This window comes from Mustelus asterias, chromosome 24, assembly GCF_964213995.1.
Source record: "Mustelus asterias chromosome 24, sMusAst1.hap1.1, whole genome shotgun sequence".
In the NCBI taxonomy this organism is placed as follows: Eukaryota; Metazoa; Chordata; class Chondrichthyes; order Carcharhiniformes; family Triakidae; genus Mustelus; species Mustelus asterias.
In genome coordinates, this window is record NC_135824.1 from 45,800,734 (window position 1) to 45,826,813 (window position 26,080).

Genomic DNA, 26,080 nt, shown 5'->3' on the forward strand with positions numbered 1-26,080 from the left:
CGAGAAATTGTACATTGATTGAGAACAGCACCAGGCTCTATCATGGCTCCTTCCATGGTGAAGAAACGTGCTGTCCAGTCTCACACATGAAGGATTATCACTTGGGCAAGGAAGTGAAGCGCTCTTGGCACTGGTGGAGTTGAATCGCTGTAAGAGTGGTTGTGAAAGGAGACAATTGTGTATATAAAAAAAAAATGCTGAGAGTCTGGGTGGTGTCAGTCTTCAGCTGAGATACAGTTCACTGCAACAGCATCAGGGTGGAGGATAGGATTGGGTGTTGCATTTGCAGAGATATTCTTTCATCCCAGTGACGGTGAAAGTCTTCTTCGCAGGCAGGAAGGTAGATAGGGTTCTATGACAGTCCCCCAAATCAGTCTCATGTAGAATCATAGAATCGCTACAGTGCAGAAGAGGTATTTCAGCTCATCGAGTCTGCCCTGATTCTCTGACAGAGTATCTTACCCAGGCCCTTTCCCCCACCCTATCCCCATAACCCCTACACATTTCCTTTAGCTAATCAATCTAACTTACACTTCTTAGGACGCTAAGGGACAATTTAACATGGCTAATCCACCTAACTGCACATCTTTGGACACTAAGGGGCAATTTAGCACGGCCAATTCACCCAACCACATCTTTGGACACTAAGGGGCTATTTAGCATGGCCAATCCACATAATCTGCACATCTTTGGACACTAAGGGGCAATTTAGCACGGCCAATCCACCTAACCTGCACATCTTTGGACTGTGGGAAGAAATCCATGCAGAGATGGGGTGATTATGCAAACTCGATGCAGTCACCCAAGGCCAGAATCGAACCCTGGTCCCTGGTTCTGTGAGCTAACGACCTTGCCGCCTTGAAAAGCTCTTCCTGAAAAGGTAATAGAGATGATTCCATAAGCAAATTAAAATGGTGTTGAAGAAGCACCTGAGAATGAGGATCTTGGAGGATTATGGCACAAAATTGTTTTTTTTATTCATTCCTGGGACGTAGGCATTGCTGGGTGGTTGGCCAGCATTTATTGCCCATTCCTAGTTGTTCGAGGGTAGTTGAATGGTAACCACATTGCTGTGGTTCTGCAGTCACATGTAGGCCAGACCGGATGGCAGATTTCCTTCCCGAAAGGACATTAGTGAATCAGATGGGTTTTTCCGACAATCGACAATGGTTTCATGGTCATCAGTAGATTCTTAATTCCAGAATTTTTTATTGAACTCAAATTCCACCATCTGCCGTGGCAGGATTCGAACCTGAACATTAGCTGAGCTTCTGGATTAATAGTCCAGTGATGATACTAGGCTATCACCTCACTGTAGAGGCAAAATGTCCTTCCCTAAAGGGCATTAGTGAACCAGATGGGTTTTTCCGACAATCGACAATGGTTTCATGGTCATTGGTAGATTCTTAACTCCAGATATTGTTTTTATTGAATCCAAATTCCATCATCTGCCGTGGCTGGATTCGAACCTGGGTCCCCAGAGTTTCTGCATTAATAATCTAGTGAAAATGCCACTAGGCCATCACCTCCCCATAAGTCCTGTGAGACTAAGCAGGATCCTTTCAAAGAACCAACACAAGCACATTGAGCAGAACTTTAACAGGTTGCCCGACCCACTGATGGGTGGAACAAGCCAGTAAAATTGCACAAGAAATCAAGATCGCGCCCGATTTCCCGGCTCTCGTGATCTTCCGAGATCCGGAATTCCAGCAAGGTCAGCCTCTTGGCGGAAATGGATGAGAGGCTGAATAAATTATTCAAATTTATTATAATGTTTATTTGCATGTAATTAGTGAGCGCGGTGCTGAATTGTCCCGGTTCGCTTGCCTTTATGGCCTCGCCGGGAGAAGTTCTCTCCAGCAAGGAAAATTGCTCCCCATGAACAGGGAACAGTCGTGTTGGCCTCGCTGGTAGAACCAGAGGCCATTGAGGCTCCCGGGGAGGCCGAGGGGAAGTGGGGGGGGTTGCCCTTAAGTAGTGCCAGCCTGGCAGTACCAGCTTGGCACCTTGGCACTGACACCTCAGTAATTCCTACTGGGCAGTGTCGGGGGTGGGATGTATATGGGGTGGGGCCTGGGAGTGGGGGCCCCCCAGAACCCATCAGCTTTGTGATGCCCATCCCCAACTTGGACTTCTACCCACTGCAGCTGGAGTCTTGCCAGCTTGACAGTGCCAAACTGTGCCAGGGGCTGACCCCTCTCCCTCCGGGAGGGGCTATACCTATGTTTGCACCACCAGGGGGAACCCTTCGACTGATTTGTATCTTTACATGAGGCATGGTGGCACAGTGGTTAGCAACTGCTGGCTCAGTGTCAGGGACCCGGGTTCGATTCCTGGCTTGGATCACCGTCTGTGCGGAGTCTGCACATTCTCCTTGTGTCTGCCTGGGTTTCCTCCAAGTGCTCCGGTTTCCTCCCACAGTCCGAAAGAGGTGCTGGTTAGATGAATTGGTCATGCTAAATTCTCCCTCAGTGTACCCAAACTTTCACAGTAACTTCATTGCGGTGTTAATGTAAACCTACTTGTGCAAATTAATAAACTACATAGCTGTTGTAAACCTTGCTGATGTGATATCACATCAGTGAAATTTGAATATTCTGTGAGGAGGGGGGTCATGGGGCGGGGGGGACTGGGTAATGACATTAAAATTAGGTTCTCCCCTTCCTGGTATGAACCTTGTGTTGTCACTGGCGGGGGCGTGGGGGGGGGGGGGGTTGCGGGGGAGCATGGGAAAGTCGGCAAACATGATCTTGTTGGTGAGAATTGGATTTCCCAATGTATTTTCCGCACATGTTCCTGTTCTCCTTGATGGCAGTGTTGGGCTGAAAATCGCCCTTTATGTAAACTTTTCGGTTTGTGAAACCTGAGCTTGCAATGCAGTCAACACAGCCTGCGTCCGGCTCTGAGTCACAAACTTAAAATGCTGCAGAAAGTAAGACAAACTCTTCAAGAACGTTCGCACCTGGAAGCAATGCTTCATATTTTTCATCACCCTTCTTGTCAATTTCTTGAGACAGAATTTATACCTCCATGAGCAAACAATGGCTTCCTTCTCTTTCTCCTGTTGCAGACTCCCTCTGCTGGTACAAATGCATCCGGTGGCTTCAAATGAACAAAATGTACATTGCAATTTTCAAGACACTATGCCAGACATCTCTGTTGACTTGTGGGAATCCCTATCTTGTGACTGGACCCAAATGGAGAAGGAAAGGCACCAAACACATTGCAATCATATTGTTGAAGTGTCAGAGAGTGTGCACAATCCTCCAACCAACTCATCCACCTGACCCTCCCAAGCACCACCTGTTCTGTATGTTGCAGAGTCTGTCGGTCATACATAGAACCAATCAGCCATCCCAAAACCCATTGAACCAGAGTTAAAACAAATCATCCTCAATCTTGGGAAACTGCTTAAGGTATTGATGAGATTCCACTTGGAATACCACTCACAGTTTTAGTCTCCTTAGTTAAGGAGAGATTGGATCAAGAAAACAACATTTGACCACATGCCTGTCAGGTAGTGCCAGTGAGGTTGGATTGAGGGGGGGGGGGGAGCGGTGTGCAGGGCAGTTGTGAGAGTCCCCTCATGCCTGCATGGTGTGAGGGGGGTTGTGATGAGGGAGGGCATGTTCCTCTGGGGTCAAGGGCTGAGGGTGTTTCCCATGTCTGCAGAGGGCCGTGTTGTCTGTGGCAAGGGTGCCCTGATCTCCAAGGAACAATCTTGCCAGCCCCACTCCATAAACATTCCTAAGTGTGGATGAAATGTGAAGTGAATCGCACTGAACCTCCCAGTGGGAATCTCAGCCGCTTGGGAGTCTTTTTGGGAGAACTGCACCCAATGGGCGGCATTTACCATCGCCTTGCACCCATTTCCAGGCGCAAATGTTTGGTAAAGTCAGGCGTGAGACAAGTAGCGCGATCCGCTCCCGCCTCCACGCCGGTTCCCCCTTTACCAAGGCTCGAAAATGGCCGCAATCAGGACCGTGCCCGAAATGGGCATGACATCAATTTAAATAATTTTGCATGTATTTTAATCCACTTAATAATCTGCATGCCCCACTTTACCAGCATGCCTGCCTTTACCACCACATTCGCCCAATCCGGAATTGCCTGCAACAGACGTGCTCTATTAAAGTCTGATTCTGGCACTCCATCAGTGACGGTTAGTGAGGAGCTAAGTGCCCACCGTCAGATGGCTCCATGCAGCTCACAGGGGGCATTTTGTGGCAGCCATGTTGTGTTTTGGGTTGGGAGGGCTCTGCGAGTGTATGGGGAGAGGGGGGGGGCGGTGCTGCTCAGCACAGTGTCTGATTCACAGCATGTCCCGGGTCTCAGCACTGACCTCAGGTCCTGGGGATGCTGCTGGGTCCTAGTGCATGCAGCGCTCCTCCAGCTGGGGAATATGCAGCAACCTCAGGACTTTTCAAGCAGCAGTGTCTGTGCTCACAACTACATGAGTTCTGGGTGCATTACTGGGAGGAGGATGTCGGGGGGGCGGGGGGCGGCGCTGTGTTGCTGGGGGGCCTGTGGGTGGGGGGAATGGGCTGTATGGGCAGTGCGTGTTGCTGGGCTAGGGGTAAGCAGTGTTCCTTAATCTCTCCATGTGTTTTTCCCCCCCACCCCCGAATTGACGAGACGGCTTTTGCGATGCAACCGATCGATCTTGCTTTTCTTTTGGTTGCCGCTGGAGCTGAGGAGGAGGAACTGGAGGAGGAATTGTGGGCACAGGAGGCCCGGGCCTTATTACTTGCAGGCGATGACCAGAGGCAGGAGGTGGCCGCAATTCGCCCGAAGGGGTTGGGGGGGGGGGGGTCAGGGGGGCACAGGAGAAGGAGGGAGCAGAGATCCCGGCAGTTCCACGCGAGAGTGTCATTTGAACAGATGTTATGGTAACTAGTGGTGTGCCGCAGGGATCGGTACTGGGGCCTCAACTATTTACCATTTATATAGACGATCTGGAGGAGGGGACTGAGTGTAGGCTAACAAAGTTTGCAGACGACACAAAGATAAGTGGAAAAGTGAATCGTGTGGAGGGCGCAGAAGGTCTGCAGAGAGATTTGGACAGGCTGAGTGAGTGGGCGAGGATCTGGCAGATGGAGTATAACATTGACAAATGCGAGGTTATTCACTTTGGAAGAAATAATAGCAAATTGGATTATTATCTAAATGGAAAGAAATTTCAACATGCTGCTGTGCAGAGGGACCTGGGGGTCCTTGTGCATGAGACGCAAAAACCCAGTCTGCAGGTGCAACAGGTGATCAAGAAGGCAAATGGGATGTTGGCCTATATCGCAAGGGGGATAGAATATAAAAGCAGAGATGTCTTGCTGCATCTGTACAGGGCATTGGTGAGGCCGCAGCTGGAATACTGTGTGCAGTATTGGTCCCCTTATTTGCGGAAGGATATATTGGCCTTGGAGGGAGTGCAGAGAAGGTTCACCAGGTTGATACCAGAGATGAGGGGTGTTGATTATGAGGAGAGACTGAGCAGATTGGGTTTGTATTCATTGGAATTTAGAAGGCTGAGGGGGGATCTTATAGAGACCTTTAAGATAATGAAGAGGCTGGATAGGGTAGAGATGGAGAGATTCTTTCCACTTAGAAAGGAAATTAGAACTAGAGAGCACAGCCTCAAAATAAAGGGGGGTCAGTTTAGGACAGAGTTGAGGAGGAACTTCTTCTCTCAGAGGGTGGTGAATCTCTGGAATTCTCTGCCCACTGAAGTGGTGGAGGCTACCTCGTTGAATATGTTTAAGTCACGGATAGATGGATTCCTGATCGGTAAGGGAATTAGGGGTTATAGGGATCAGGCGGGTAAGTGGAACTGATCCACTTCAGATCAGCCATGATCTTAGTGAATGGCGGGGCAGGCTCGAGGGGCTAGATGGCCTACTCCTGCTCCTATTTCTTATGTTCTTATAGACACCGTGTGCTGCCAACGGCTCCGTCTCCGAAAAGAGACAGTGCAACACCTGTGCCCGTTACAGGACTTGGCACCTCGAGGCGCGGGGGGGGGGGGGGGGGGGTGAGGGGGGGTGCACCCACTCTCGGTGGCTGTCAAATTGACGGCTGCTCTGAACGTTTATGCGACTGGCTCTTTCCAGACCCCGAGTGGAGATGTCTGTGGCACTTCCCAGTCAGCTATCCACACCTGTGTCAAGCAGGTCGCAGAAGCCCTATATGCCCGGACTGGGCAGTACATCAAATTTAACCTGGACCAGGCCCTTCAGGAAGCCCGGGCTGCGGCGTTCACAGCCATTGCGGGGATGCCTAATGTACAGGGGGCCATCGACTGCACACATGCCATCCTCAAGACCCCGCTGCAGAATCCATGACGATTCATCAATAGAAAGGGGTTCCACTCTCTAAATGTCCAACTGGTGTGTTCTTTTTATTCATTCATGGGACATGGGTGTCTCTGGCTGGCCTGTATTTATTGTGTATCTCCTGTATCTCCACATCCTGTATTTATTGCCCATCCCTAGTTGTCCTTGAGAAGGTGGTGGTGAGCTGCCTTCTTGAATCGCTGCAGTCCATGTGCTGTGGGTTGACCCACAATGCTGTTCAGGAGGGAATTCCAGGATTTTGACCCAGCGACTGTGAAGGAGCAGCCGATATATCTCCAAGTCAGATAGTTAGTGGAGGGGAACTTGCAGGTGGTGATGTTCCCATGTCCCTTGTCCTTCTAGATGATAATGGTCATGGGTTTGGAAGGTGCCGACTAAGGATCTTTGGTGAATTGCTGCAGTGCATCTTGTAGATGGTACACACTGCTGCTACTGAGCGTCGGTGGTGGAGGGATTGAATGTTTGTACATGTGGTGCCAATCAAGGATTTAAAGTGTACTCATTCCAATTACAGGGCCTTGAAAGAATCCTGTGCTGTTATTTTTCATCACTATCTCCCCGAGTTGGGAGTGGGTAATTTGCGTGCCTGCTGCCTTCCTTGGATGTGGTAGCCGTTTCTCAGGCTCCCTCTCCGGAATCGAACCCTGATTCTCTGTTACCCATGGTCACCATGGTAGGCACAGATAGTACCATCAAAAGTTGATAGGGCAGACAATCAAATGAGTCGTCACCATCACAAGGATATTCTGGATGGTGTTGAGCTTCTTGAGTGTTGTTGGAGCTGCACCCATCCAGGCAAGTGGGGAGTATTCCATCACACTCCTGACTTGTGCCTTGTAGATGGTGGACAGGCTTTGGGGAGTCAGGGGGTGAGTTACTCACAGCAGGATTCCCAGACTCTGACCTGCTCTTGTAGCCACTGTGTTTATGTGGTGAGTCCAGTGATTCTCTGGTCAATGGCAACCCCAAGGATGTTGACAATGGGGGATTCAGTGATGGTTACACCATTGAATGTCAAGGGGCGGTGGTTAGAGCATCTCTTATTGGTGATTGTCATAAGCTGGCACTTGTGAGGCACAAATGTTACTTGCCACTTGTCAGCCCAAGCCTGGATATTGTCCAGATCTTGTTGCGTTTGGACATGGACTGCTTCAGTATCTGAGGAGTCGCGAATGGTGCTGAACATTGTGCAATCATCGGCGAACATCCCCACTTCTGGCCTTATGACGGAGGGAAAGTCATTGATGAAGCAGCTGAAGATGGTTGGGCCTAGGACACTACCCTGAGGAACTCCTGCAGAGATGTCCTGGAGCTGAGATAACTGACCCTCTATAACATAAGAACATAAGAAATAGGAGCAGGAGTAGGCCATCTAGCCCCTCGAGCCTGCCCCGCCATTCAATAAGATTATGGCTGATCTGACGTGGATCAGTACCACTTACCCGCCTGATCCCCATAACCCTTAATTCCCTTACCGATCAGGAATCCATCCATCCGCGCTTTAAACATATTCAGCGAGGTAGCCTCCACCACCTCAGTGGGCAGAGAATTCCAGAGATTCACCACCCTCTGGGAGAAGAAGTTCCTCCTCAACTCTGTCTTAAACCGACCCCCCTTTATTTTGAGGCTGTGTCCTCTAGTTTTAACTTCCTTACTAAGTGGAAAGAATCTCTCCGCCTCCACCCTATCCAGCCCCCGCATTATCTTATAAGTCTCCATAAGATCCCCCCTCATCCTTCTAAACTCTGAGTACAAACCCAATCTCCTCAGCCTCTCCTCATAATCCAAACCCCTCATCTCCGGTATCAACCTGGTGAACCTTCTCTGCACTCCCTCCAATGCCAATATATCCTTCCTCATATAAGGGGACCAATACTGCACACAGTATTCCAGCTGCGGCCTCACCAATGCCCTGTACAGGTGCATCAAGACATCCCTGCTTTTATATTCTATCCCCCTCGCGATATAGGCCAACATCCCATTTGCCTTCTTGATCACCTGTTGTACCTGCAGACTGGGCTTTTGCGTCTCATGCACAAGGACCCCCAGGTCCCTTTGCACGGTAGCATGTTTTAATTTGTTTCCATTGAGATAGTAATCCCATTTGTTATTATTTCCTCCAAAGTGTATAACCTCGCATTTATCAACGTTATACTGCATTTGCCATATCCTCGCCCACTCAATCAGCCTGTCCAAATCTCTCTGCAGATCTTCTCCATCCTCCACACGATTCACTTTTCCACTTATCTTTGTGTCGTCTGCAAACTTCGTTACCCTACACTCCGTCCCCTCCTCCAGATCATCTATATAAATGGTAAATAGTTGCGGCCCGAGTACCGATCCCTGCGGCACGCCACTAGTTACCTTCCTCCAACCGGAAAAACACCCATTTATTCCGACTCTTTGCTTCCTGTCGGATAGCCAGTCCCCAATCCACTTTAACACACTACCCCCAACTCCGTGTGCCCTAATCTTCTTCAGCAGCCTTTTATGGGGCACCTTATCAAACGCCTTTTGGAAATCCAAAAACACCGCATCCACCGGTTCTCCTCCATCAACCGCCCTAGTCACATCTTCATAAAAATCCAACATGTTCGTCAAGCACGACTTTCCCCTCATGAATCCATGCTGCGTCTGATTGATCGAACCATTTCTATCCAGATGCCCTGCTATCTCCTCTTTAATAATGGATTCCAGCATTTTCCCTACTACAGACGTTAAGCTGACCGGCCTATAGTTACCCGCCTTTTGTCTCCTTCCTTTTTTAAACAGCGGCGTAACATTAGCCGTTTTCCAATCAACCGGCACTACCCCAGAATGCAACGAGTTTTGATAAATAATCACTAACGCATCCACTATTACCTCTGACATTTCTTTCAATACCCTGGGATGCATTCCATCCGCACCTGGGGACTTGTCCACCTTCAGTCCCATTAGTCTACCCAGCACTGCCTCTCTGGTAATATTAATTGTATTAAGTATTTCTCCTGCTGCCAACCCTCTATCGTTAATATTTGGCAAACTATTTGTGTCCTCCACCGTGAAGACCGACACAAAAAACTTATTTAAAGACTCAGCCATATCCTCATTTCCCACTATTAACTCCCCCCTCTCGTCCTCCAAGGGTCCAACATTCACTCTAGCCACTCTATTCCTTTTTATATATTGATAAAAACTTTTACGATCATTTTTTATATTAATTGCTAGCCTAGCTTCATAGTCTATCCTTCCTTTCTTTATCGCTTTCTTAGTCTCTCTTTGTTGTTTCTTAAATTTTTCCCAATCACTTGTTTCTCCACTATTTTTGGCCACTCTGTACGCAGCTGTTTTTATTTTAATACTCTCCTTTATTTCCTTCGTTATCCACGGCTGGTTCTCCCTTTTCTTACAATCCTTGTTTTTTGCTGGAATATATTTTTGCTGAGAACTGAAAAGGATCTCCTGAAAAATCCTCCACTGTTCCTCAGCTATCCTACCTGCCAGCCTGCTCTCCCAGTCTACCTTAGCCAATTCATCCCTCATCCTATCATATTTCCCTCTGTTCAAACAGAGGACACTGGTTTGGGACCAAACTTTCTCCTCTTCCATCTGAATCAGAAATTCGACCATATTGTGGTCACTAGACCCAAGAGGGTCCTTCACAATAAGATCCTTAATTCTACCTACCTCGTTACACAATACCAGATCCAAAATAGCTCGTTCCCTCGTCGGTTCCGTAACATGCTGTTCAAGGAAACTACCCCGACAGCATTCTAAGAACTCTTCCTTCATTCCACCCTTACCGACTTGAGTCTGCCAGTCAATGTGCATGTTGAAGTCCCCCATGATTATTGCCGTCAGGATCTGAGTGACCCTGGTGAAACCCATACTGGGTGTCACTGAGCAGGTTATTGCTGAGCAGGTGCTGCTTGATCGCACTATTGATGACCCCTCCCATCACTTTACTGATGATCAAGAGTAGACTGATTGGACGGTAATTGGCTGGGTTAGATTTGTCCTGCTTTTTGTGTAATTTTCTACATTGTTGGGTAGATGCCAGTGTTCTAACTGTACTGGAAGAGCTTGGCTAGGGGAGCGGCAAGTTCTGGAGTACTATTGCCGGAATGTTATCAGGGCCCATTGTCTTTGCAGTATCCAGTGCCTCCAACCGTTTCTTGATATCACATGGAATGAATATAGGTGGCAGATTTTCAAGAACTGTTTGTCTGGAGTTCTGCATGACAATGTTCCGATGAGACAGGGAGGTGTTGGTAGGTTACGGGAACCGTGGTGCACGAAAGCTGCGCTGAACCTAGTGAGAAAGAAAAGGAAAACGTACAAAAGGTTCAGAGAGCTCGGCAATGATAGGGATCTAGATGAGTATACGCCTTGTAGGAAGGGACTTAAGAAAGAAATTAGGAGAGCCAGAAGGGGTCACGAGAAGGCCTTGGCAGGTAAGATTAAGGAGAACCCTAAGGCGTTCTATAAATATGTGAAGAGTAAAAGGATAAGATGTGAAGGAATAGGACCTATAAAAGATGAAGGTGAGAAAGTCTGTACAGAACCGGAAGAAATAGCAGGGCGGCACGGTAGCACAGTGGTTAGCACTGCTGCTTCACAGCTCCAGGGACCTGGGTTCGATTCCCGGCTTGGGTCACAGTCTGTGTGGAGTTTGCACATTCTCATCGTGTCTGCGTGGGTTTCCTCCGGGTGCTCCGGTTTCCTACCACAGTCCAAAGATGTGCGGGTTAGGTTGATTGGCCATGCTAAAAGAAATTGCCCTTAGTGTCCTGAGATGTGTAGGTTAGAGGGATTAGTGGGTAAATATGTAGGGATATGGGGGTAGGGATATGGGGGTAGGGCCTGGGTGGGATTGTGGTCGGTGCAGACTCGATGGGCCGAATGGCCTCTTTCTGTACTGTAGGGTTTCTATGAGATGCTTAATGAATATTTTACCTCGGCCTTCACGGTGGAAAAAGACCTGGGTGGTTGTACTACAGGATTGAGGCGGACTGAAAAGATTGAGTATGTGGACATTAAGAAAGAGGATGTGTTGGAAATTTTGAATAGCATCAAGATAGATAAGTCGCCGGGACCAGATGGGATGTACCCCAGGTTACTGTGGGAGGCGAGGGAAGAGATTGCAGAGCCTCTGGCGATGATCTTTGCGTTGTCGATGGAGACGGGAGAGGTTCCGGAGGATTGGAGGATTGCGGATGCGGTTCCTATATTCAAGAAAGGGAATAGGGATAGCCCAGGAAATTACCGACTGGTGAGTCTAACCTCAGTGGTTGGTAAGTTGATGGAGAAGATCCTGAGGGACAGGATTTATGAACATTTAGAGAAGTTTAGTATGCTCAAAAGTAGTCAGCACGGCTTTGTCAAAGGCAAATCGTGCCTTACGAGCCTGGTGGAGTTCTTTGAAAATGTGACTGAACACATTGACGAAGGAAAAGCGGTAGATGTGGTTTACATGGACTTCAGCAAGGTGTTCGATAAGGTTCCCCTTGCAAGACTTCTAGAGAAAGTGAGCAGGGCATGGGATCCAAGGGGCTGTTGCCTTGTGGATTCAGAACTGGCTTGCCTGCAGAAGGCAGAGAGTGGTTGTAGATGGGTCTTTTTCTGAATGGAGGTCGGTCACCAGTGGAGTGCCCCAGGGATCTGTTCTGGGACCCTTGCTGTTTGTCATTTTCATAAATGACCTGGATGAGGAAGTGGAGGGATGGGTTGGTAAGTTTGCCGACGACACGATGGTTGGAGGGATGTCAGAAGCTGCAGCGTGACATAGATAGGATGCAAGACTGGGCGGAGAAGTGGCAGATGGACTTCAACCCGGATAAATGTGTAGTTGTCCATTTTGGCAGGTCAAATGGGATGAAGGAATATAATATCAAGGGTAAGACTCTTAGCAGTGTAGAGGATCAGAAGGACCTTGGGGTCCGGGTCCATCGGACTCTTAAATCGGCCCCGCAGGTAGAGGAGGTGGTTAAGAAGGCGTATGGTGTGCTGGCCTTTATCAATCGAGGGATTGAGTTTCGGAGTCGGGAGATAATGATGCAGCTATATAAGACCCTCGTCAGACCCCACTTGGGGTACTGTGCTCAGTTCTGGTCGCCTCATTACAGGAGAGATGTGGAAATGATTGAAAGGGTGCAGAGAAGATTTACAAGGATGTTGCCTGGATTGGTTGGCATGCCTTATGAGGATAGGCTGAGGGAACTCGGTGTTTTCTCTTTGGAGAGACGAATGATGAGAGGTGACCTGATAGAGGTGTACAAGATGTTGAGAGGTATAGATCGGGTGGATTCTCAGAGGCTCTTTCCCAGGGCTGAAATGGCTGCTACGAGAGGACACAGGTTTAAGGTGCTGGGGAGTAGGTACAGAGGAGATGTCAGGGGTGAGTTTTTCACTCAGAGGGTGGTGGGTGAGTGGAATTGGCTGCCGTCAGTGGTGGTGGAGGCAAACTCGATAGGGTCTTTTAAGAGACTTCTGGATGAGTACATGGGACTTAATAGGATTGAGGGTTATAGGTAAGCCTATATATAGGCCTAGGTAGGTAGGGACATGACCGGCGCAACTTGTGGGCCGAAGGGCCTGTTTGTGCTGTATTTTTTCTATGTTCTATGAATCGAATTGGCTGGAGACTGGCATCTGAGATGCTGGGGACCACTGGAGGAGGTCGAGATGGATCATCCACTTGGCACTTCTGGCTGAAGATCGCTGCGAGTGCTTCAGCCTTATCTTTTGCACTGATGTGCTGGGCTCCTCCATCATTGAGGATGGGGATATTTGTGGAGCCGCCTCCTCCAGTGAGTTGTTTAATTGTCCACCATCATTCACAGCTGGATGTGGCAGGACTGCAGAGCTTAGATCTGATCCATTGGTTGTGGGATCGCTTAGCTCTGTCTATCACTTGCTGTTTTTGCTATTTGGTATGCAAGTAGTCCTGTGTTGTAGCTTCACCAAGTTGATACCTCATTTTTAGGTATGCCTGATGCTGCTCCTGGCATGCCCTCCTGCACTCTCCATTGACCTGTGACACAGGCTCCTGTGTTCCAGAGGCCTCGGACGTTCCCTCCTCCACCCGATATATGTTATCAGATGTATCGTGCTCACTAGAGTGTGACCCAGAAGCCTCACCACTAACTGGACCCACTGATGTGAGAGTATCTGGGATGGTGAGCTGTGAGGTGGAAGCTGATGCCAAAACTGTGCCACTCTCGGAGGTCCCTTTACTTGCTTCCTCTGAGGAGTCTTCGGAGCTGTCAGTCTCAGGGTGGGTGGGAGCTGCAGTTGGGGCCTGGAGTCCAGATGGCCCAGGCGCATCCAGATCTCTTCCTGCAACACAGGACACAAGGTTAAGTACAAGGGAGGGAGAGGAATCTGGGATGCCAGAATGTGGCTTGACATTTCTCCATTGAACATAGAACAAAGCACAAAAAATATTACATCACAGGAGGTGTCATAGCCATCGGAGTCAGGGGGAGATGGGGGTCATGTGCAGGTGGGTCTGGGTTGGGGGGGTGAGGGGATCCCTGCCACTCTGTCTGTGATTGGTGGGGGAGAAGGGGGCGCAATTGGTCTGGGTGGTGAGGGGTGGGGGGGATAAGGGGGTCAGTAACATTGAGGGAGGGTCCAATGTCCATGGGGGCCAGGGGGAGGCAGTATCCAGCCCGGGAGGGATGTGGCAGGGGAGCAGCATTCTTTTATTTTATTTTTTGGTTATCAGTCTCTGCTCAGCAACTCTGCCTTGTCGTATGTCATGAAGGCCGCCTTGGAGAACGCTTACCCGAAGATCATGAAGTGTTCCCCGACAGGAAGGGAACACTCCTGCTTGGTGATTGTCGAGCGGTGTCCATTCATCCATTGTCGTAGTGTCTGCATGGTCTCGCCGATGTACCAAGCCTCGGGACATCCTTTCCTGCAGCGTATCAGGTAGACAACGTTGACCAAGTCGCATGAGTATGTACCGTGTACCTGGTGGGTGGTGTTCTCACGTGTGATGGTGGTATCCATCTTGAATCGTGGTATCAATCTTTTTTGCACCGTTTCCAGTTTAATAACATCCTCCCTATAGCAGGGCGAGCAGAATTGTACACAGTGCTCCAAGAGTGGCCTTAGCATCTTTCATGACTTCAGAGTGTTGTAAAGCACTTTACAGCCAATAAAGTACAAATACTGAAGCGGTCCATGTCCAAAGGCAGCAAGACCTGGGCAATATATCCAGGCTTGGGCTGACAAAGGGCAAGTTACATTCGCATCACACAAGTGCCAGGCAATGACCAACTCCAATAAGAGAGAATCTAACCATTGCCCCTTTAACATTCATTGGCATTACCATCACTGAACCCCCCCCCACTATCAACATCCTGGGGGTTACCATTGACCAAAAACTGAACTGGACCCAGCCATATAAATACAATGGCAACAAGAGCAGGTCAGAGGCTGGGAATCCTGCAGTAAATAACTCGCCCGAAAGCCAGTCCACCATCTACAAGGCACAAGTCAGGGGTTTGATGGAATACTTGCCTGGATGAGTGCAGCTCCAACAACATTTGAGAAGCTCCACACCATCCAGGTTAAAGCAGCCCACTTGATTGGCACCCCATTCACTCCCTCCATCACTGACAAAAAGTGGCAGCCATGTGTAACATCTACAAGATGCACTGCAGCAACTCACCAAGGTTCCTTAGACGACATGTTCCAAATCCACGACAATTACCGTATAGAAGGACAAGGGCAGCAGATACATGGGAAAACCACAACCTGGAGGTTCCCCTTCAAGCCACTCACCATCCTGACTCGGAAATGTATCGGCCATTCCTTCACTTTCACTGGGTCAAAATCCCAGAATCCCCTCCCCTCCTACCAGCACTGTGGGTGTACCTACACCAGGGACTGCAGCGGGTCTAGAAGGCAGCTCCTTCTCAAAGGCAATAAATGCTGACCTAACCAGCGATGCGCTTGTCCCATAAATGAATTTTTTAAAAAAGCCTCCAGAACATTGCTGGACTTGCTCATATGAAAATATAGCATTTGAATGTGTTAAAAATTGCCCCTTAGAGTCCTGGGATGTGTAGGTTAGAGGGATTAGCGGGTAAATATGTGGGGGTAGGGCCTGGGTGGGATTGTGGTCGCTGCAGACTCGATGGGCCGAATGGCCTCCTTCTGCACTGTAGGGTTCCTATGATTTCTAAACTATTTACCTAGGTTGATTACCTTGACATGTGAACCATAAACTCCATGGTAACAATAATCTGTATTCATATAGCGTCTTTAACATAATAAAACACTGTGAGATGGCTGGAATTGTGGATAGCGAAGAGCATTGTCGGGCAATACAGCAGGATATAGATAGGCTGGAAAATTGGGCGGAGAGGTGGCAGATGGAGTTTAATCCGGATAAATGCGAAGTGATGCATTTTGGAAGAAATAATGTAGGGAGGAGTTATACAATAAATGGCAGAGTCATCAGGAGTATAGAAACACAGAGGGACCTAGGTGTGCAAGTCCACAAATCCTTGAAGGTGGCAACGCAGGTGGAGAAGGTGGTGAAGAAGGCATATGGTATGCTTGCCTTTATAGGACGGGGTATAGAGTATAAAAGCTGGAGTCTGATGATGCAGCTGTATAGAATGCTGGTTAGGCCACATTTGGAGTACTGCGTCCAGTTCTGGTCGCCGCACTACCAGAAGGACGTGGAGGCATTGGAGAGAGTGCAGAGAAGGTTTACCAGGATGTTGCCTGGTATGGAGGGTCTTAGCTATGAGGAGAGATTGGGTAGACTGGGGTTGTTCTCCTTGGAAAGACGGAGAATGAGGGGAGATCTAATAGAGGTATACAAGATTATGAAGGGTATAGATAGGGTGAACAGTGGGAAGCTTTTTCCCAGGTCGGAGGTGATGATCACGAGGGGTCACGGGCTCAAGGTGAGAGGGGCGAAGTATAACTCAGATATTAGAGGGATGTTTTTTACACAGAGGGTGGTGGGGGCCTGGAATGCGCTGCCAAGTAGGGTGGTGGAGGCAGGCACGCTGACATCGTTTAAGACTTACCTGGATAGTCACATGAGCAGCCTGGGAATGGAGGGATACAAACGATTGGTCTAGTTGGACCAAGGAGCGGCACAGGCTTGGAGGGCCGAAGGGCCTGTTTCCTGTGCTGTACTGTTCTTTGTTCTTTGAGATACTTCACATTGGAAAACAAACGATTACACCGAGCCTCTCGAGATATATTGGGGCAGGTTACCAAAAGCTTGGTCAAAGAGGGAGGCTTTAAGTAGGATGGTAAGGTCAAGAGGTTTTAGGGAGGGACTTTTAGAGCTTAGGGCATGGACAGCTGTCCAGCAATGATCACCAACAGTGGAGCAATTAAAATCCCAAGAGGCTGGAATTAGAGGAGTGCAGATATCTGGGAGGGTTATCGGGCAGGTGGAGGTTACAGAGATGGGGCGGGGGGGGAAGGCCATGGAAGAATTGTAAAACAAGGATCTTTTTAAAATCGAGGCGCTGCCTAACTGGGGGCGAATGTACATGGGCAAGCAGAGGGGTGATGGGTAAATGGGACATGTTGCGAGTTGGGACACAGGCAGGAGAGTTTTGACCAGGAGTAGGTTAGAATAGTTAAATCTGGAGGTAGTAACAGCACGGATATGGGTTTCAGCAACAGCACAGCGGAGGCAGGGGTGGTGATGTGGGGATCATAGAAATCATAGAAACCCTACAGTGCAGAAGGAGGCCATTCGGCCCATCGAGTCTGCACCGACCACAATCCCACCCAGGCCCTACCCCCACATATTTACCCACTAATCCCACTAACCTACGCATCTCAGGACTCTAAGGGACAATTTTTAACCTGGCCAATCAACCTAGCCTGCACATCTTTGGACTGTGGGAGGAAACCGGAGCACCCGGAGGAAACCCACGCAGACACGAGGAGAATGTGCAAACTCCACACAGACAGTGACCCGAGTCGGGAATCGAACCCGGTACCCTGGAGTTGTGAAGCAGCAGTGCTAACCACTGTGCTACCGGATGGAGGCAGGCAGTCTTAGAGATCACATGGTTTTATGGCTGAAAGCTTAATTTCGGTCCAATGTGACACCGAGGCTGCTGAACAGTCTTGTTCAGTTTCAGACAGTTGCGGGGTCGATGGCGAGGGAGCCAGGCTTGTGGCAGGGATCAAGACAACGGCTTCAATCTTCCCAACGTTGGTGGAAATTTCTGTTTATCCAATACTGGATGTCTGGCAAGCAGTCTGATAATTTCCAGACAGTGGAGCAGTGAGATGGAGGTGGTGGCGAGGATGTTGTTGGGGTACATGTGGAAACTGATGTTAGAACATAAGAACTAGGAGCAGGAGTGGGCCATCTGGCCCCTCGAGCCTGCTCTGCCATTCAATAAGATCATGGCTGATCTTTTTGTGGACTCAGCTCCACTTACCCGCCCGCTCACCATAACCCTAAATTCCTTTACTGTTCAAAAATCTATCTATCTTTGCCTTAACATTCAATGAGGTAGCCTCAACTGCTTCATTGGGATTCACAACCCATTGGGTGAAGAAGTTCTCCACAACTCAGTCCTAAATCTGCTCCCCCTTATTTTGAAGCTCTGCCCCCTAGTTTCACCCACTCAGTGGAAACAACCTCCTTGCTTCTATCTTATCTATTCCCTTCATAATCTTATATGTTTCTATAAGGCCTCCCCTCATTCTTCTGAATTCCAGTGAGTATAGCCCCAGTCTACTCAGTCTCTCCTCATAAGCCAACCCTCTCAACTCCAGAATCAACCTAGTGAATCTCCTCTGCACCCCCTCCAGTGCCAGTATATCCTTTCTCAAGTAAGGAGACCAAAACTGTACACAGTACACCAGGTGTGGCCTCACCAGCACCTTATACAGCTGCAACATAACCTCGCTGTTATTAAACTCCATCCCTCTAGCAATGAAGGACAAAATTCCATTTGCCTTCTTAATTACCTGCTGCACCTGCAAACCAACTCCTTGAGATTCCTGTACAAGGACACCCAGGTCCCTCTGCACAGCAGCTTGCTGCAATTTTTTACCATTTAAATAAAAGCCCATTTTGCTGTTATTCCTACCAAAATGGATGATCTCACATTTACCAACATTGTTCTCCATCTGCCAGACCCTCACCCACCCACTTAGACTATCTATATCCCTTTGCAGACTTTCAGTGTCCTCTGCACTTTGCTCTGCCACTCATCTCAGTGTCATCTACGAACTTTGACACACTACACTTGGTCACCCATTTACCCCCACTCTTTGCTTTCTGTTAGTTAACCAATCCTTTATCCATGCTAATACATTACCCGTAACACCGTGCACCTTTATCTTATGCAGCAGCCTTTTGTGCGGCACTTTGTCAACTGCCTTCTGGAAATCCAGATACACCACATCCACAGGTTCCCCGTTGTCCACTGCACATGTAATGTTCTCAAAGAATTCCAGTAAATTAGTCAAACATGACCTGCCCTTCATGAACCCATGCTGCGTCTTACCAATGGGACAATTTATATCCAGATGTCTCGCTATTTCTTCCTTGATAATAGATTCAAGCATTTTCCCCACTACAGAGGTTTAGCTAACCGGTATAGTTACCTACCTTTTGTCTACCTCCTTTTTTAAACAGTGGCGTCACATTTGCTGTTTTCCAATCTGCGGGAAACACCCCAGAGTCCAGTGAATTTTGGTAAATTACCACTAGTGCATTTGCTTTTTCCCCTGCCGTCTCTTTTAGTACCCTGGGATGCATTCCATCAGGGCCAGGAGACTTGTCTACCTTTAGCCCCATTAATTTGCCCAACACTACCTCTTTCGTGATAATGATAGTTTCCAAGTCCTCACCTGCCATAGCCTTCCTGTCATCAATTTTTGGCATGTTATTTGTATCTTCCACTGTGAAGACCGACACAAAATACCTGTTCAATACCTCAGCCATTTCCTCATTTCCAGTTATTACATCCCCCTTCTCATCCTCTAAAGGACCAATGTTTACTTTAGCCACTCTTTTTCGTTTTATATATTTGTAGAAACTTTTGCTATCTGTTTTTATATTCTGAGCTAGTTTACTCTCATAATCCATCTTACTTTTCTTTATAGATTTTTTTGTGGCTTTCTGTTGACCTTTAAAGATTTCCCAATCCTCCAGTTTCCCACTAATCTTTGCCACTTTGTATGCATTTTCTTTCAATTTGATTCCCTCCTTTATTTCCTTAGATATCCATGCCTGATTAGCCCTCTTCCTACAGTTCTTCCTTATCACTGGTATATACTTTTGCTGAGCATTGTGAAAGATCGCTTTGAAAGTCCTCCACTGTTCCTCAATTGTCCCACTATAAAGTTTTTGCTCCCAGTCTACCTTAGCCAACTCCTCCCTCATCCCATTGTAGTCTCCTTTGTTTAAGCATAAGACACTGGTATTGGATTTTACCTCCTCACGCTCCATCTGTATTTTAAATTCAACCATACTGTGATCACTTCTTCCTAGAGGGTCCCTGTAAGATCATTAATTATTCCTGTCTCATTACACAGGACCAGATCTAGGATAGCTTGCTCCCTCGTAGGTTCCATGACATACTGTTCAAGTAAACTATCGTGGATACATTCTATGAACTCCTCCTCAAGGCTGCGCCTTGACCGACCTGGTTTGACCAATCGACATGTAGGTTAAAATCCCCCATGATAATTGCTGTACCAGTTTTACATGCATCAGTTATTTCTTTGTTTATTTCTCACCCCGCCATGATGTTATTATTTGTTGTGTTTACAGATGAAATTGAAAGGGGCAGATTATAGATGGGAAATAGGAGGGAGCCAAGATTCAATCCTTGGGAGGCATCAATGGTAACAAGTTGAGAAGCCATTGATGACAATTGTCGGTGACAATGAGAGTAAGAATGGAACTAGGTGCAATTGTACCCAGCCGGACAAGGGAGAAACTTTGGAGGAGCATGGTGTGATTAACTGTGACAGGAGCTGCAGACAGATCGACAGGGACAAGGCAGATTTATTACATTCTCATTTTTGCAATTTGTCAGAATCCCTACAGCGCAGAAGAAGCCATTCGGCCCATCAAGTCTGCACCACCTCTCTGACAAGATTATCTCAGTAAGAAGTCTCACAACACTAGGTTAAAGTTCAACAGATTTATTTGGTAGCAAATACCATAAGCTTTCGGAGCACTGCTCCTTCGTCAGATGGAGTGGTTATGACATTTCCACTCCATCTGACGAAGGAGCAGTGCTCCAAAAGCTTATGGTATTTGCTACCAAATAAATCTGTTGGACTTTAACCTAGTGTTGTGAGACTTCTTACTGTGTTTACCCCAGTCCAACACTGGCATCTCCACATCAAGATTATCTCACCCAGGCTCCCCACACATTTACCATGGCTAATCCATCTAATCTACACATCTTTGGACACGAAGGGGCAATTTAATATGGCCAGTCCACCTAGACTGCACATCTTTGAAGTGTGGGAGGAAACCTACACAGACATGGGGAGAACGTGCAAACTCCACACACACAGTCGCCAGAATTGAACCCGGGTCCCTGGAGCTGTGAAGCAGCAGCGCTAACCACTGTGCCACCATGCCGCTCTGTGCCACTGTGCTAACCACTATGCCACCCTGCTAAGAATTGCCTGATCGTCACAATGACTTCCCAGCTCCAAGTGCCTCTCTTGGTCAAATAGTCCTCTCTGCATAAAGGTGTCCAAAGAGAAAAAAACACAATTTAACAACTTGTACAGTTTGCTTTCCCCGTGTGCGGCTCACGTCTAAGATATTAATCTTTAATTGCTGGTAATTTCAGGACAATCCTGAAGCTGTGGTGATGCCATCAGCTTCCAGAAGGCAGGGACAACTCCATTACTGAGTGAGGGAGGGGGGTCATTGCTGAGTGTGGGAGGGGGTCATTGCTGAGTGTGGGAGGGGGGTCATTGCCGAGTGTGGGAGGGGGGTCATTGCCGAGTGTGGGAGGGGGGTCATTGCCGAGTGTGGGAGGGGGGTCATTGCCGAGTGTGGGAGGGGGGTCATTGCCGAGTGTGGGAGGGGGGTCATTGCCGAGTGTGGGAGGGGGGTCATTGCCGAGTGTGGGAGGGGGGTCATTGCTGAGTGAGGGAAGGGGGGGTCATTGCTGAGTGTGGGAGGGGGGGGTCATTGCTGAGTGTTGCTGTGGGAGAGGCCATGTGCCTGAAGCTGCCTGTGTTTCTCTGGGATTGACTGTAATGTACTATTGGCTGATCGTGTCTGTATTGGTAAAGTCTCACTGTTTGGCTGACTGAGGCCTTGGAGTAGGAAATTCACAAACTGAAACCTGTGGCTGCTTCCGACCTGCGTTATGGAATAAACACATGCTTTGGTTTGGTAAAACCCATTTATTACATTTCAAGAATTCCTATTAACCTGAAACACGTTGCAAATTACACACCAGCCAAGTTGGACTATAATAGTGGAGCTAATATTCACGGCGAAATGAATTCCTTCCTTATTACCTGCTGCCTAGAACAAAAACAATTTGGATATTTCTTATCCCTCTATCCTTACATATTCAGACCCAAAGAATGTTTCTTTGTTGATAAGGACATCTATGGGAAATACTGTCCAGGATAACTTGAAGCAGTATCTCTGACCGAGCAAAAAGGTGAATAAATTGCCTTTTAAGAAATCTCATTATTTATATAATACTCAAGTACCCGTTTGATTTTATTTTTAAATCAAATGGTTAACAGTTGCTGTGGGACAGGCTCGATGGTACAGGATGGTTACTCCAATGGTCAGTTCTTGGTAAGACACAGTTTCTCTTCAGTCCTGCAAATCCCTGTCCTCATCAGCTTCATCCTGAAATGGGGGGGGGGGGGGGGGGGGGGGGGGGGGAAGGAAGAGAGAGAGAGAGAGAGAGAGAGAGAGAGAGACAGCAATAGAATCAAATTCAATAGCTTGTTCAGCCACTGAGCTCTGTTCAGTTGTATTGACAGTAAATCACTATGCTAGGTCCTCTCGAAGTGTGATTAATCGTGTTTAGAGTTTGAGACAACTTGCTCACTGTGCACAAATTGGCTGACGCATTTCCTGCATTAAGTTTAAGTCTTAAGTTTATTTATTAGTGTCACAAGTAGGGTGACATTAACACTGAATGAAGTCACTGCGAAAATCCCCGAGTTGCTCCACCTGCTCGGGTACACCGAGGGAGAATTTAGCACGGCCAATGCACCTAACCGACACACCTTTGGGAGGAAACCGGAGCACCCGGAGGAAACCCACGCAGACACGGGGAGAACGTGCAGACTCTGCACAGACAGTGGCGCGAGCCGGGAATTGAAACCGGTCCCTGGCGCTGTGAGGCAGCAGTGCTAACCACTGTGCCACCATACCAACAGTGGCACAGTGGTTCCAACAGTGACTACACTTCAAAAGAGGCTATAAAATGTTTTGGGATTTCTGGTGGTCTTGAAAAGAAATATATAAATAAAAGTCTAAAGAAAAAGGAAACAGCGTGTGTCCGTGTTTACCAGAAACATTTCAAACATGTTACATACTTAGCTACAGTTGATTTGCAACCAGTATAAATTCAATATAGTGCCAGATTCCTTGCCCTGTTCTAGGTTGAAGCATCATGATATCCCAGTGTAGTAACATAGCATAAGGAGCAAAATACTGCGAATGCCAACAATCTGAAATAACAGGGAATGCTGGAAATACTCAGCAGGACTGCGTCGAGTCGAATATGCTGTAAAACACCAACTCTGTTTCTCTCTCCACAGCTGAGTACCCCCATCACTTTCTGCTTTTACATCATAACTTAGCTTTCTGTTGCTGTGAAGCTAAATGTCAATCTGAAGTTTAAAGTCTGGGCGGTGGTCTACTATTGAAAGTTACATTGAATATATCTCAACATTGCAATAAGATTGAAGGCATGGAGGTATTAAGGATACATGGGAAGAGGAGAATGGATCCCCTCTCCTCCCTGTTCAATCACGTTTCCCTGAAATCTCGCTGAATGGTGCTGCTGAGGAAGCCTCAGCTGATCAGAACCATAAATCATAGAATCCCTACAGTGCAAGAGGAGGCCATTCAGCCCACTGAGCCTGCACCGACCACATTCACACCCAGGCCTTGTCCTGTTACCCAAAGTGTTTATTCTGCTAGTCCTCCTGACACTAAGGGAGAATTTAGCATGGCCAATCCCCCTAACCTGCACATCTTTGGAGTGTGGGAGGAAACTGGAGCACCCGGAGGAAACCCACGCAGACACGGGGAGAACGTGCAGACTCTGCGCAGTGACCCAAGGCCGGAATCGAACCCGGGTCCTGGCGCTATGAGGCAGCAGCGATAACCACTGTGCCGCCGTGCCGCCCCACTGAAGTGGGCACTGAGACACCATTGGTTCATGAGCTATTTGTCAAAAAGATCAAATCAAACAATAGGCCGAAGATTTTGAACTGGACGTGCATTCGCAGAGGTTCTATTGCAAAGTGAAGAATTGGAAACTGCTTCCATACATTGGGGACACAGAGCCTGCGTGCTCCAATTAAACCATCAGATCGGACCCCTACACAAACACAGATAATGAGCAGAAAGAGATGTTGCAAGCTCTGTTCAGAATGAGGAGTTAAAAACCAGGTTAAAAAGTTGAGTTCTGATCCTGCCCCGCTCCACCCCTCACTGTGAGTTGGGTTGGGTTCCCCCCCTCCTCAAAGAACAGACAAAGAACAATACAGCACAGGAACAGGCCCTTCGGCCCTCCAAGCCCGCGCCGCTCCCCGGTCCAGGATTGAATCCTGAATCCAGGATCCCCGCCCAATTTTCCAGCCTATCTACATACCAATATCCTATCCACCGAGCTGTCCCTCACAGCTACGATGCTTTATTCATCACAACCTATTAACTCACCCCCACCCCCCCATTCCAGACCATGTGATCTCCAGGGAGAGGCGAAAACCCAGAGTGAAAACCCCAGGGCCAATATGGGGGAAAAAAATCTGGGAAATTCCTCTCCGACCCCCTGAGGCGATCGAAACGAGTCCAGGAGATCACAATGGCCCTGATCGGAAAATGCTTCCCAACCCTAGTCATTTCCACTTCCACGAACACCATATGAATTCCCTGCCCCCGAGACAGGTTCCCAACTATCCGCAGTCTCGCTCTGTACTGGCACCAGCAAGATGATCATAGAATGAAGCCTTGAAACGAGAAACCAGGAACAATTAGCCCGCGCCACTCCCTGGTCCAAACTAGACCACTCTTTTGTATCCCTCCATTCCCACTCCGTTCATATAGCTGTCTAGATAAGTCTTAAACGTTCCCAGTGTGTCCGCCTCCACCACCTTGCCCGGCAACACATTCCAGGCCCCCACGGCCCTCTGTGTGAAATATGTCCTTCTGATATCTGTGTTAAACCTCCCCCCCTTCACCTTGAACCTATGACCCCTCGTGAACGTCACCACCGACCCGGGGAAAAGCTTCCCACCGTTCACCCTATCTATGCCTTTCATAATTTTATACACCTCTATTAAGTCTCCCCTCATCCTCCGTCTTTCCAAGGAGAACAACCCCAGTTTCCCCAATCTCTCCTCATAACCAAGCCCCTCCATACCAGGCAACATCCTGGTAAACCTCCTCTGTACTCTCTCCAAAGCCTCCACGTCCTTCTGGTAGTGTGGCGACCAGAACTGGACGCAGTATTCCAAATGCGGCCGAACCAACGTTCTATACATCTGCAACATCAGACCCCAACTCTTATACTCTATGCCCCGTCCTATAAAGGCAAGCATGCCATATGCCTTCTTCACCACCTTCTCCACCTGTGACGTCACCTTCAAAGATCTGTGGACTTGCACACCCAGGTCCCTCTGCGACTCTACACCCTTTATGGTTCTTCCATTTATCGTGTAGGCCCTCCCTACATTATTCCCACCAAAATGCATCACTTCGCATTTATCAGGATTGAACTCCATCTGCCATTTCCTTGCCCAAATTTCCAGCCTATCTATATCCTTCTGTAGCCTCTGACAATGTTCCTCACTATCTGCAAGTCCTGCCAGTTTTGTGTCGTTCGCAAACTTACTGATCACCCCAGTTACTCCTTCTTCCAGATCATTTATATAAATCACAAACAGCAGAGGTCCCAATACAGAGCCCTGCGGTACACCACTAGTCACAGGCCTCCAGCCGGAAAAAGACCCTTCCACTACCACCCTCTGTCTTCTATGACCAAGCCATAGAACTCCTCACTGTGAGTTGGGTTGGGTTCCCCCCTTCTCGCTGTGAGTTGGGTTCCCCCCCCTCGCTGTGAGTTGGGTTGGGTCCCCCCCCTCGCTGTGAGTTGGGTTGGGTTGGGTTCCCCGCACCCCCCCCCCCCCCCCCCTCGCTGAGAGTTGGGTTGGGTTCCCCCCCCACCTCTCGTTGTGAGTTGGGTTGGGTTCCCCCCTTCTCGCTGTGAGTTGGGTTGGGTTCCCCCCTTCTCGCTGTGAGTTGGGTTGGGTTCCCCCCCACCTCTCGCTGTGAGTTGGGTTGGGTTCCCCCCTTCTCGCTGTGAGTTGGGTTGGGTTCCCCCCTTCTCGCTGTGAGTTGGGTTGGGTTCCCCCCCCCTCACTGTGAGTTGGGTTGAGTTACCGCCCCCCCCCCCCCCCTCGCTGTGAGTTGAGTTGGGTTGGGTTGGGTTCCCCCCCCCCCCCCCCTCGCTGTGAGTTGGGTTGGGTTCCCCCCCCCTCTCGCTGTGAGTTGGGTTGGGTTC

At 48.5% G+C, this 26,080-nt stretch overlaps 1 protein-coding gene and 1 non-coding gene across 5 annotated transcripts in view; both read right to left on the reverse strand.

The window, feature by feature from the left end:
- Positions 1-6,894: 6,894 nt before the first annotated feature.
- LOC144511616 (18S ribosomal RNA) lies at positions 6,895-7,114 on the reverse strand. Its single transcript, XR_013500864.1, has one exon. It is a non-coding gene; the product is annotated as an 18S ribosomal RNA (ribosomal RNA).
- Positions 7,115-21,710: 14,596 nt separating this feature from the next.
- Positions 21,711-26,080, reverse strand: part of LOC144511068 (regulator of microtubule dynamics protein 3-like) — a 62,657-nt gene continuing 58,287 nt past the window's right edge. For all 4 annotated transcript variants that reach the window (XR_013500747.1, XR_013500746.1, XR_013500745.1 and 1 more), the window contains one exon: positions 21,711-22,185. Coding sequence is in view for 1 of the 4 variants with exons in the window: in XM_078241040.1 (XP_078097166.1) it covers positions 22,150-22,185 (36 nt within the window). In the remaining 3 variants the exon portion in view is untranslated. The remainder of the gene's footprint in view (positions 22,186-26,080) is intronic.